Here is a 13884-nt window from a genome sequence, read left to right as displayed (position 1 = left end):
GCTACTGCTGAACCCAGGACAGCAGCTTAGCATAATTCATGCATTCTGCTGAAGTAAAGTGTTTGCAAATAATGTCTGAATCTGGTCGTATCTTTTGGGTTTAGTTACATCTTTTATAAGGTATGGTATACCTTTAAGATTCAATTTTTTTTCAGCTTGGGTACCTATGATTGCATATATTACTTGCTGACATGCATAGTGGGTTGTGTTGTTCAGATGCATACCAGGTTGTGCATTACAAAACACACACACACTGCACTCCTGTGCAGCAAGTGCTTGTTGTCCATGTGCAGAACATGCTGTGTTTGTGTGCAGCTGTGGTGGCTCTGTGTTTGTGACTTCTAAAGGAAGATCTCTGAAAATCTCATCCTGGGACAGAAATTCTGTGTTTTTAGACTTGAGTGGTCTTGCTGGGCAGTGATAGGAGTCATGAGGGTGGTGAGGCACTGGAACAGGTTGCCCAAAGAAGTGGCAAATGCTCCATGCCTCCAGTGTTCAGGCCAGGCTGGACAGAGCCTTGGGGAACATGATCTAGTGTGAGGTGTCCTTGTCCAGCAGAGGGGCTGGAACTGGATGATCTTAAGGTCCTTTCCAACCCAAACCATTCTATGATTCTATGATATGTTTTAGCAGGCATGTAAGCGTTTTGCATTAGGACCGTTGTCAGCATCACAGGTTTGAGGCAATTTCATGTAACTGCATAGGAAGGGAAAAATAGCTTGATTTAATAAAAAAAAATAGTCCCAGAAAATCCAAACAAAACCTCATTAAACAGAGGTCGTGAACATGGATGGAAAGGGAAATATGATTTCCTCAGGGGAAAAGAAAGACTATATTTAAAATTAACCAGGTTTGATAGCTCCTTTTGCCTGTTTAATTAGCTCAACTGTATGTTAAATAAAATGGAAAAAAAATAGGGATTTGAATTTTATTTTGAGCTGAAATATCAGATTCCTGTAAAAGAAAAGAAAGTGCTCTTTATTAAATGTTTCTAAAGAGAGCAATACTATTTTGGTTACAACCTAAGCAAGAAAGAATAGGGATTTGAAAGAAAACCTAAAAGAAATATGTTTTCCCTAGAAATGCTTAGAGGAATTTACTTAATTGCAACCAGAAGTGTGACCTGGAAGTGTAACGTTTTGACCTTTTAGCTGTCTGGTTTCCTAAATGTGTTGTTTTGCTCTCTTTAAACTGTGAGAAAATCTGCTTTGCACATCTTTAACCCTTGCATTCCCTGAAAGCCTCAGTGTTAAAGTCCCCAGCAGTCCAAGAAAAACAAAAATTGTCATTACAGCTTAAGGAAGAACAAAATCATAATAGATATGTGTTGATCATTGTAGTTCTTTCTGTTTTCTTTTTAACTGGAAGTAATTGCGGGTGTAATTTCACGGTTAAATATGAATAGGAATGTCTTTTGAACTTTCCATGTTACCATATTACACAATAGTACTTTCCTTTGTTCTTTTGTTCTAGAGTTTCATTATCATATGACAAAGGTAGAGAGAAAATTCACTTTTAAAATTGCAAACATTTTTGTGGGTTTGTTTATATTTGGAAAATTTGTATAAGGCTTTACAGAAATCTGTCCAGAGAGAGATGGAAGCCAATTCCTGAAGAGAAGTTGTTCATACTTTCCCTGTGTAAGTAGTTCAGGGAGGGCAGTTTTCTTTCTTGTTTTTTGCATGTGTGTGGGTCATAGGATATGGGCAGTGCCTGTCTGCTCTTTTCAGTTGTCTTCCCATGACAGAAGACAGGCTCATGGGTTTTGGCCTTTTCTATAAAAGACCTCAAATTTGTTATTTAATATTGAGAAAGAGGATGTTCTGTGTACTTTTTTGGACTTAGCATCTGTCACAGTGATGCCAGAAACTGCAAGATACTGAGCTGCATCATGCTGGTGGTCCGTTATAGCACTGCGGTCTTGAGTAAGCTAAAATGAGCAGTTACAAATGATTTGTAGCAGCCATATCAAGGAGGTTGGTACTAGATGATCTTTAAGGTCCCTTCAAACCCAAACTATTCTGTGATGTATGATTTTGCAGTCAGTCTCTAGCTCTTTGCACCACATCTGGCACCTGCTTCATTGTTAGAGCTGATCTTCTGATCACAATCATGAGTTGTTCTTTGTCTTTTTGGTGTCCTCTTTGCATCAGAGCTTGTGAGAGCAGAAGGAGATTGAGATTTATTTGGCAATAGAGCCTTTCAGCAACTGACTTAATTACAGGCTATTTGCCAGCCTTTAAAAAGAGAAAATACAGAAGACTCCATTGTGGTGACTTTCCACCTATTTGTTATGCTCCAGAATTTCCTTATATTCTGAGCTGTTATAAACCTAACAAGAGTCTGTTGTGTGAAAAGACAAAAATCTGTGAACCTCTGGCACAGCTTGCTTTGTTCTGTGAGAAACACATGCTGGTTCAAGTCCACACGTGTCTCTTAGAACTCACTTTCTTTTGAAGTGTCCTCTAGATGATAGGGTAGAAGAAAAGAAGACTCATGACCATGAGCATCCACCTCTTGGCTCCACCAGGCTATCCTACCAGGAGACAACATCTGTTGCTGCCATATGTCAAGATCAGTTTCGAGTCATAAAATCATGGAATAGTTAATGTTGAAAGGGACCCTAAAGATTGTCTAGTTCCAACCTCCTTGACATGGACAAGAACATCTAACCTTTTCATGTTCATGTTCAGCTGAAGTTCTGCTGAAGCTACCCGCTTCTATGAGCTTTTTTACCTCTCTCATTGTCTCACGTCATGAGTGACAGACTCACATCAGTGACAGACTGCTGGGCTTTTTTCACCAAACCAAGAGGACTTGTAGCCATGTAATGCAATATAATCCTGACTTTTTAAAGTTACCCTTGCCTAGAGACCTTGTTCTCAGTTGAAGATGAAAGTCTTGTCAGGTGTAGGAGCTACAGGGTTAAAACCATTTCCTCTCAGGGAAGAAGTTTTGCAGAAGTTATTTCCTATTGCCAGGGAAAAAAAGTAGAGCCTGGAGACCTGTGAAGGGTTTGACTTTATTTTAAAATCTTTCAACATCATAGTATTGGCACCCACAATTATGTTGTTCTAATGAACAGTGAGAGGAACCAGTCATGTCTGTTCCATTCTAAAAGCTCATTTCCACATTTTGATTGGGTTTTTGTGCTGAAAGAGACTGCTTCGTATTGTAAAATTCAAAGTCCTCCCTTTAAAGTATTTCTTGGCATCAAAAAAATTTATGAAGCTCATGGATATCCTCAAAGAATAAAAAACCCAGAAACAGGGTGAAAGGACGTATTTTTTGAAAGAGTTATGTGCTATGAAAGGGACCGTGCATTCCCTGGTGCCCTGGAAATCAAACTTGTCACCATCACAGTGTCTGTGTTTCATTTCAGTTAGAATCTACCTTACTTTTGTCACTGCAACAAATTCAGTGATGTAAGTGAAATTGCTCCATTTGGATACAGCTGTGTCTGGCCGGTTTGGAGAAGATGCTAAGCTCAATATGCAAATGTGGCAGCAGACAGTTTTTAACCAAGCTGCTCCTTCATGGCGATGCAGGCCCTTTGAAGGGCTTTGGATTCTTCTCTCCTACTCATTTGTCAGCATTTACCGCAGGATTTGTTTCCCAGTTCTCTCTGCTTTTTGGCTGGTAGCAACAGATGCCTTTCTGAGCCCTTCTCAGTTGTTGTGCTCGTTCCAGTGGTTAAAGAAGTCCAGGCACGTGGCTTCGACTGGAACACAGTTTATGTGTTCAAAGAAGTGAGGCCATATAAATAGCTTTCAGTTTATTTGTTAAAGCACATCATGTGCAATTAATAATATGGTCAGTGAGTCTGAGATGAGTAAAAGGATGAAATCAAATCTTGTCTCCTGTTAGAAAACAGTTGTCTGTGATAATGGTACACTAATGACCATCAAATATATTGCTCTAGTTTATCTGCTTAACTGTATTAGCAGGTGGCGTTAGCTGTTACTGCTTATACATTATGAATGAGTATTGAGAGACTGTAATTTAAGAGCTGTTTTACAGGCCTGGATTAGCCTGCCTCTCCATCTCAAGTACTAGTGAGGGGAAGATGGTCTTTCTCTTTTAGAGCTGGTGTGTTCTCAGGACCATCAGGTGCATTTATCATAGAATGGTTTGGGTTGGAAAAGACCTTAAAGATCATCTAGTTCAAACCTCTCCCCCTGCTATGGGTAGGGACACGTCACACTAGACCATGTAGCCCAAGGCCTTGTCTAACCTGGCCTTGAACACTGCCAGGGATGGGGCATTCACAGCTTCCTTGGGCAATCTGTTTCAGTGCCTCACCACCCTCACAGTAAAGAGTTTCTTCCTTATACCCAACCTAAATCTCCCCTGTTTAAGTGTGAACACATTGTCCCTTGTCCTATTGCTACAGTCCCTGATGAAGAGTCCTTCTCCAGCATCCTTGTAGGCCCCCTTCAGATACTGGAAGCTGCTGTGAGGTCTCCACACAGCTTCTCTTCTCCAGGCTGAACAGCCCCAACTTTCTCAGCCTGTCTTCGTATCATCTTGCAGCCAGATGGTCTTGTATATGCTTTACTTCTGTGTTCTTTCCTTCAGAATATCCATGACAAACAGGCTAAGAAGAGCCTTATACTGGATCCAGTTTGACCAGTATAGGTCTGATTTCAGAGTGAATTCTGCGCCTCTCCTGCTAGAGGAGAGCCCTACAACCCTACTCTTGGATTTCATAGAACGGCTCAGTCCAGTTTCACTGTTAACAGCTTGTATTGTAAAGGGTTTAGACAGTGTGCAACAGCCAGCTATCAGGGTTCTGATAGCAGAGAGCATTCTGCTAGGTGTATCTCATCCTTGTCTTGATCAGATTCATTAAAAGGGTAATGTCTTTTTTTCCAGTTAGAGCCCCTGCTCCCTGAGAGGAACTAAATCTTGTCCCCAGGTCCTTGATGGGACAGATCTCTCACTTATTTGTCTTGGCAACTGTCCTGTGTTCAGAACATTTAGCAGGTAGAAAAATAGCACTAGTACTAATAAAATTATGAAAGAAGGTGGTGAAAAAAGTCTGCAGTCTGGTTTTGTCTATACTTGGTTTAAGCTGACTAAAGGGCACTTGGGAAAAGACAGAGGCAAATTACATCACTGAATTTATTTGCAGGTATAAGAGTTTGCAAGATCAGACCCTGCAGCAATACTCACTCACTCAATACTAGACCCTTTTTTTGTTCAGTCCATACTTGATGTATATAAATTTAGTGGCCTGACTGTTTATCTTAGTTATTAAACTTTTGTTGTTGTTTTCTCTAGGCTTTATTTTATGTTTTCCTGTGTACTTGCTTGTGATTAGCACTTGAAATAATGAAAATGTTAAAAAATAATTTAACAGTTCTTCGAACTGAAGTCAGAAGGGATGGAAAGAATGGAAAAGAATGGATGTCATCCTGAGCTGGTGAAGTTGTTCCAAACCCTGCTGTTTGGGGTGTAACAACTTGCACTGGATGAAGATTCTCGTCATTAACCACACAGTTTACTTTCGGTGGGGGGCAAGGACATTCTGAGTTGACACAGAAATTCTGTACCTATTCTGAACACTGAAAAAGCTCAGGGAGCATTGACAGCTTTTTGTATCTGCTGTCCCTGCTGGTGTATCCTTGACTTGGACCTAAACTTTCATGTCAGCATTTGGTTTGAATCTCCCCTAAGTTAGCGATGGCAGCCTGCTCTGGAGCACATGAACATTTGTTTTGGGAAAGGAAAGCTGCACCATTAGCAGGAGGTTTGGAATAAAATGTTCCTTTTGGGTTTTGTTTACAAACGATCAGGAATTTGGATTTAGTAGTGAATAATTCTAAGTGGAGAAATATGACTGGTAAAAAGCAGTGTAATAATATGTCTGTAGAGCACTTTGAAGATGAAAAGCTCTATATACTGTAAACATTATTACTAGCACAGCTTAATCTGTGTGGAATAATTAATCTAGCATAAATAAAATGTAGATTTCTTTTTTTAATGTACAGTATAGTGTTTCAGAAGTTTAATGCACCTATGTATTTAGTTTCACATTGTAACATAAGGAATTCATCCTCCTATTTTTTTTTTTTAATATCTTTATGTTGCAATGATTTACTTTGTTGTTAGTTTCCAAGCATACAGAGAGGCCTAATCCAGAACAACCTGTCCTAAATGTGAAATGTCTGGGCTGGGAGGGAAAAAAATAGGTGTTTTTAGAAAGATGATCTAAAAATACTGAGTGATGAGAAATAGGTGCCTGTCAGATATGGAAATGTTTGTGGGGCAGTCGGCCTTCTTAAGCTCATACTATGGCTTTGGAGAAGCCTGAATTGAGTTGCAGAGCCACGCAGGTGCCAGATTGTGCTGGGAAGGGAACACCTGCCAGGCTGCTCCAGATAACTCAGCACCTCAGAGGCATTTTCCCAGGCTCCCAGATGAATGGTCCCTAATAGCCGTGGGAGAGGGCTTCCCATTGCTCCACACTGTACCACAGCCTCTTCTTGGCAGCCTTCTGGAAGCACAAGTCAGCTTGGCTTCTGACTGCTTTGGAAAACAAGTGTTGCTGGATAGTCTTACAGTAAAGAGTCAGTGTCTGATACTTCCTGTCGGTGTCGTGGGACTATGAAATATAACAGGCAGGGCAAATTACCATTCCCTTAAAAGGCATCGCTCATTGAAACTGAAATCTGGCTTTTCTAGAATCACTTTGAGTCAGTCACATGTTTGGTTTCAAGCTCTATTTTGTTGGGTTTGGAGGTTTTTTGTTGTCTTGGTGTTCTGTTTTATTCTTGTTTGGTTTTTGGAACCTGGATCTGGTGATCTAGGTGCACAGTTTTGAAGTAAGAAAAACAGAACTCCAATCACTATCACCAGTTTTATTTCTGTTTCTGTGGTAATCTATATTGAATGATGAAAAGAAAACTGAAGATTGGGCCATCTGGGTTTGCTGAGCCTACAGTCTGTGAACTTTCTTACTACATTACTGACTGCAAAACACTGTATGTAGCTTAAGGTTAAAACTTCTGTGTTGTGCTTAAAAGGAGTTCATGATGGATCATTTAGTGCGTATCAGCTGGTCTCTTCTTCCAGGTATCATGAGCAGCAGCTTTTGCTCCTGGCTGAGTATACAGTGGCTGTCTTCCCTGGAGCATAATCCACAGCTTGCCCAAAGCCAACATTAGTATATGCTGGTATATAAACAGCGTTGATGGTGGACAAGTCTGGAACTGAGAGCAGACTTAGACTCATGCTGAGTAACTGTGTAGAAAGTTCAAAAAGCTGCAAGTTGCATGAGGTTTTCAGATAAGAAGTTTTTTTTTGTGGGGTTTATTTTTTAGTTTCTTATTTCATGAAGCAGAATGGTTAATCAGATCATATATTTCTCTCGAAGGAAGCAGAAAGAGGATATCACAGTTTTTATAGTTCTGCAGTAACTCTGGCGACTTTAGGGAAGTTCTGCAAGCTCCAGCTGACTATGGTTTAGATCAGATGTCACATACAAGAGGCTTTCATAACATTTGATGAGCGTTGCTGTGTGATACTTTCAAGATACTGGTATCTTGAATGCATCTTAAAACTTTCTCACAGTTAGCAGTAAGTAACAGCAAATCATCTGTTCAGGCTTTTCCAGCAAAGTCAAGTAATAAATAGCCATGGAAACTAGCTAGTGTTAGTCCCTCTGGGCCAAGCTTATTGGCTCAGGTGCAGCTCCCTGGGAAGGCTTTATAAGACTTCAGACTTGAGCTGACGCTGCAAAAGCAGTGTAGAGGTGTCTCAATCTCTTTCATAAGTAGGAATTTGGTTAGATTTGAGGTAGATGTTCTTTTCCAGAGAACAGTAGCCAGCTGAGTCAAGAGCTTTAAGAGGAATCTGAAACTTTGTTCAGGCCCTTAGTCAATCAGGTATGATTAAACACTCAACCTCTCAGAGAATACCAAGGTAGCAAGAAAAATAAATAAGATATACCTGTCACTGACTCACACAAGAATTTCAGGAATGAATTATGATGCTTTTTCCTTGAAAAGCAAAAGATTCACTTTTTCATTTTAAGTTCCTCGCAAGAAAAACACATTTAGAATATCCTAGCCAAATGGAGGTTGAAAGACTTCTAGTATTTACTCCTTGTATATAATGTTTGAAGATTTGTTTGCAAAGTTGTACTTTTAGCAATGTTACTTTTTCAGCATTGCTGAGGGTCACGGTGGAAGATGCTATTATCACACTAATAACTTATTTATGTATTCTTTGATTTGGCTCATCCTACTCACAATGTTAAAGAATCGTGGATGCCAAACAGGAAATAGCTAAAAGTCATTTTCTTTAATTGTGCTCGTAAATATACAGTTAATAAAGCTTGTGGATTACATCCAAATTTTTCTCCAGTGCTCATCATTTTTAAAGGATGGTTCAACTTGTCACATCTTGACTTGATCTCGAAAGGGAAGTCAAAGTTTAGATGTCTTCCTGAGGGGAAAGAAAAAAGATGGCTGATAAATTTCAAAGGGATTCTTGTGATCAATAACTGTAGTTCTTAATGAGGGGTGATGCTGAACAGCACTTGATGGTGAGCTTCAAGAGGTCTTGTAGGAGTTTTGTAGCCTGTTCAGGAGAGGACATGAATTTTGGGGCTTATACTTAGAAATAAGGCATGCCTTGGTGCTAGCTAAGTAGAAATTGAGGCTGGGACAAACAGACTTTCCTTCTTTTTTAAACGTTGAATCAGAAGAACAGCAGTAGCACTTAATTTTCTAACTTTTCTGTGGTAATTGCATGTAGGGTATCTGATTGTCTTGGAAGCAGAAATAATTTAAGTCTTGCAAAACCCATCAGAGTTAAGGGAAACACCACTAACCCTCTTCTGCACATTCATTTTAGTGAGGCATCCAGAAGGATTGTGGAGGAGGAGTCACAGATGCTAACTTCTTTGAGTTTCAGTGGGAGTTAGGTTGCTAAATACCTTTATGAATTAAGTCCTTACTGATTTACTTAGGGTCGTTTGGGAATTTAAGTAGAACAAAAGTAAAAGCCGATTTCCTTTAGCCGTAGCCTAATAGTCTCTTTGCTGTAATACGACCCTTTCTGTCCTTTTCTTATGTTATGCATATCGTTCTCAACAGAAACTGAAGAAGCCTCTGTGTTTCAGGTCTCTGCTGGATGAGCCAGGCTAGCTCTGTCTACTTGTAGATACTGTGGATTTTAAATGTATGCATCTCTCAATTCCGTGGAATTGTAGATAATTAAGATATTTCATTGGAGGGGGGGGACGGGGGACGGACGGACGGACTTTTGTCTATCAGGTTTGAATATGTCACCATTCTCTAGAAGTCAGTTAGTAAATGGTCATCTGTAGTGTTCATGTAGAGTATGTATGAAAACCTCATAGTGAATAGGACTCTATTGAACTAGTGACCATGACATTAGTCTGTTAAGGAGATGGCTTTACTGATCAGTTAATTGATGATAATTTACTTTTGTGATTGGATACCAGAACCTTGGTAGTTAATAATGTTTTAAAATATTTCCCTTGTTTCAGATACTAATTTCTTGATACTTAAGGATGAGCAGTTTCTTTTAAACATTATCTTTTAAACTTACATTTTCTTTTGTGTTCTTGAGCTGCTGCTTTCTCTCAATCCTCCCTTTGCAGATGTGCAACACTTTGAGACCAGAATGCCCAAGATACCCTTACACTTATTATTATCCCTTTGTTTTATGTTGCAGCCAACAGTTTGCACATTACTGCCTACTTTATGAAGAGATGGGTTAATCTCCGTTGTGCTGTAGGGAAACGTTATCGTGGTAAGAAATCAGTTTCTTATAGTGCTACTTAGAATTCTGCATATATGAGAGGAAAAAAAGGAACATAAACTAATACTTTGTCAGAGTTTGGTCTCCTGAATCAAAATATCTTTCAGAGCTTGGTTTTGATGTGTTGTTTTTTTCAGGGGATGTTTTCTACAAAAAAAAAAAAAAGTTTTTTAACATATGATGGCCTTTTTTTTTTTTTTTCAAGCTTAATTTTAAATTTGTGTATGCCTTGCTCCAGGGTGATCAGCTAAGCCACACCAAATTCTGTAAGTATGATGAGACTCAGCACTTTACCGAGTCTCTGCAGGGTGAATCAACCAGAGGTTGCAGTATGAATCACTTCATTATTGCTCGAGTGTCTTGTGACATCAACTGTACCATACAAGTGTATGCAAGAAAAGGCTTTCATTCATCTCATTGCTATAAAACCTTTACACAGGTGATGTCATTGGACCAGATCTTTTCTTCATGTTTTCTCAAGCCAGGATGCTCTGTAAGGAAGTGATATCAATCCTGTCCTGCCACCAGGAATAAAAAGGACCTGTAACAATCACTGCCCTGTGTGCTGACCTTTTGATTAAAAAAAGGCAAAATAAATCAGGTGCACTTAAAAATAATGAATACTTGAATAGATATTTTAAAAGAATTTCTGATTTATCTAGGTAGGAATTCATTATATTCATAAATGTTCAAAACTCTCTTCAGATGCCAACAAGTTGTTTTCTAAGTCCTATTGGCTGAAGTGAGTGTGATTTGAAAGTATTTCCTCAAATTTCTTCTCTGAACCTACGAATTGAATCTAATGGATACCCAAAGACATTTCATTTTCTTAGCCAGTGAGATTGTTATAAAATGTAACAATAAAAATGCCCAACAGGAATGAGCTTGCCCTACACGTGCTGCCAAAAAGAGATGCTCTGATGCTGCAGTCAAAACTTTGCTTCCATATGAAGTTCCTAACAGGAAAAGAACTTTATTTTGCTGAGTTTTGCTCCCAATAAGTAGAAAAATAAGCACATATCCTATAAATAAATAAATTGGCACCAGTGTTTCCTTTCTGTAAGATAACACCTAGTCCTTCACAAACAAAACCCAGATGTTGAGCCTAATGAAAGAATCCTGCATACTTAATTGGTGATGCGCACTCAGTATCTAAAGTAAACTTAACTTACCTATGGGGCTGTTAGTGGAATTAGACGTAAGTTTACTCCTTGCAACAGTTTCCATCTTTTCTTTTGTAGCCCATTTGGAGGATGTCCATAGACTACTTGCAGTTTGAAATCCGTTGTACTAGGCCTTTCAGGTCTTGAGGATATAAACAGAGATAGAGTAGTTTTGGACACAGTTTTGCTAACGGAGTGGATATTTCTGAAAGGATTACGAAAGGCTCGTGTTCATCATCAAGTTATAGTAGCTTAACAAGCTGTTGTGCCATATGGATGCATTTCAGGCCTCTGTTTAAGTTTTTTCAGCCAGTGGCATGTTTCAGCATCCTCATCTTTCATTGTAATGACTCAAGAAAAGTCACTGCTGGTACAAACTCAAAAGGGTTTGTCAGATACTAATGGAGATAGGCTTTTGGTGGAGAAGCATACCTTGTAGAGAGGCAGGCACCTGTATGGATCACCTGATCATCGCTGGCACATCAAGCCTATACTCAATTTGTTGTGAGGAGATATTCCATCAAAAAATGAGGTCAACCTTATGTTTTTTTTCCTGTATGCCTCATCTCTTTCTTGTCCCAGAAAATAGGGCATTATGGCTTGGTTTTGAAATATAACAAACTTCAAAAATTAATAGCTCTCTTTTTGTAAAATCAAACCAAGAACCAACAGCAAAAAACCCTGAGCTGAAAATATGAAGATAGTAATCTGGAAATAATCCAAATTGTAAAATAACAAAATACCCAGCTGTGCTCTCTTCATAGCATTGCTATGTCCCGAATAAAGATTTGTCTGTCTGTTCTGAGAGCCCTTCAATTTTTGATCCTTTGTAACCAGAAGCTTTGTTGTTTTCAAAACAAACCATGTGATCTTGAGTAAAATCTGTAATTCAGTTGCAGTTAACCAATTTGTTTAATGAGTTCAAAACTCACTGGAGTCAGAGTTTGAAGCACTTAGCCTTACACTGAGGTTTTATGCCAGATCCTGGCTGAATATGTTGTGTTGTATTCGAAACGTAATTTACAGCTTTTGTAATGAAAGGACTCATCTCCAGAAGAGCACAAAAGAAATCAGTTAAGTGCTTTGTCTGTTGGTTCTGTCTGGTCTATTTGGCCAGGGGTGCAGGTAGAGTAATTTGTAGCCATGACCATCCTTTTGGGAACTGAACTTACTCTGACTTACTGATTTCTGTATTTTATTTGTAATGGTTTAAAAAAACAAAGCAAAGGGAGGGATGAGATGCTGAAGAGAGTAGGTAAGAAACTACTGGAGTGCATTAAGTGGGTTAGTGTGCACTTTAAAACCTCAATTATTCTGTTTGTAAATAGCATCTGTATATGTTGATAGTATGTATGGTTTTGAATATGGCTATAATTTTTGTAATCTTCTTTTCAATTCTTTTTGTATAGACCTGCGTGTGTTTCCAGACAGATTTATAGTGTGCGTCAGTAAACTTGACTCTAATCCAAGCGATTGGACATGTGACGATGATGTATTGGTATGTACAAATCTGTTCTATAAATTTTCTGGTTTATAGTAGTAAGATGAACTTTTATAGATAGATGTTGGTATTCACGTATTTGTGACTGTCATCTTGAAACCAGAAAGTCACATTAACAGTTAGGCTGAAGAATTCAAAAGGTATCCTGAAGTGAGCTCAAAGCAGACAAAAATGGGAATTTTTTGGAAGTTCAGCATTTTCTGAGCCAGATAAGGCTCAGAGAAAAAGACCATGTATTTAGAAAGCTAGATATGATTTTAGCTCCTTAAGAATCTCTTTTATCTTTGTATTTTGTCCTTGTAACTTTTTACTTTCCAAAATCATAATGGGGCAGTTTTTAATGTCCAGGGGTCTCTTATATGTTCTCTTAGCACTTGTTCTGCAAAACAAGTCAAACAGATCAAAGCTAGCCTGGCTGGGGAAGAAAAATCCCTAAACGTTTATGGAGAAAAAGGCACTGGTGTGTACTTAGATACCATAAATAATTCTACTTGAATATTTCATCCTGAAGGCTTGATCAGGGTCAAAGGCTTATGATTTTTATGCAGCAGTTAACTGCTGATTGTCTCAGGAGTGCTCACACTGACCCAGGTGGCCGGCTGTAGGGCAGGCAGTCTCTGCTGTGCTCTCAGCAAGAGTCAGAATTACATGCTGGGGGCTATGTGTATTTTAGTAGTTTATCTTAAATGTATTAAAATATATTTGACCCTTGAAAATAAAAGTTTTTCCTCTGCCCTTCAACTTAGTATTTTTTTAATATCAAGCAGGGTGGTTTTATTTATTATACTAAATGCAGATTTTATGATCTTGATTCCTAGATTAGTAAGTATCCTTAAATGTCAGAAGACCCAGCAAATATTTTTCTCTCTCTCAGAACATATCTAACTGCTTTAGAAGTACTTTGCCATTTTGGAAGTTATTACTTTCTCAGTATTGTCTTGAAAACTACTTAGATGCTTTAAGTAGAAAATCCTGCTTCTGCTTTTTGACTGAGAAATAATTATCTTATTTTTTCTTGCCTAATATCTCTTATGAGATATTCAGTTTCCCCATTTGGTGGTTTTAATCTTTCCATCAAATAAAAGAGGCGATGTTTTCTTTAGTTTCTTTCACATGATGCTAAGAGAGTAAGGAGAAGGTGAATGAAAAAGACAGTGTTATAAACTTTAGCTTAGCTATTTCAAAAATTGAGCTTGATCTATGGGAACTCCTTGTTGTTTAAAAAGGGGCTTTAAACACTCTTATGTTAAGAAAAAAATATTAGTGGGATTGTAACTTCAACAACAGTGAAATCTTGGGAGTTTGTTTTACTTACAAGTGCAATATGTGTGCATAGAACTGCTGAAACAGTTGGTGTAGTAACTTGGTAGGAGAAAATAAGATAAAGTTATCCCTGAGAAATCATCTCTTATGTGAAGAAGTAAC

At 38.5% G+C, this 13884-nt stretch overlaps 1 protein-coding gene across 3 annotated transcripts in view; it reads left to right on the top strand.

Moving 5' to 3' along the window:
• The window catches only part of SLX4IP (SLX4 interacting protein), a 76398-nt gene that overhangs the window by 48441 nt on the left and 14073 nt on the right, over positions 1-13884 (top strand). For 2 of the 3 annotated variants that reach the window (XM_057423302.1, XM_057423303.1), the window contains exons 5-6: positions 9709-9786; positions 12368-12456. In XM_057423302.1, coding sequence (XP_057279285.1) covers positions 9709-9786; positions 12368-12456 — 167 coding nt within the window. The remainder of the gene's footprint in view (positions 1-9708; positions 9787-12367; positions 12457-13884) is intronic. The other variant, XM_057423304.1, reaches the window with a different exon arrangement.

This window comes from Pezoporus wallicus, unplaced genomic scaffold, assembly GCF_028554395.1.
Source record: "Pezoporus wallicus isolate ANWC-B61680 ecotype Strahan unplaced genomic scaffold, APGP_CSIRO_Pwel_v1 contig_4191, whole genome shotgun sequence".
Lineage (NCBI taxonomy): Eukaryota > Metazoa > Chordata > Aves > Psittaciformes > Psittacidae > Pezoporus > Pezoporus wallicus.
The sequence above is the reverse complement of the archived record's forward strand: the minus strand, read 5'-3'. Positions and strand labels throughout refer to the sequence as shown.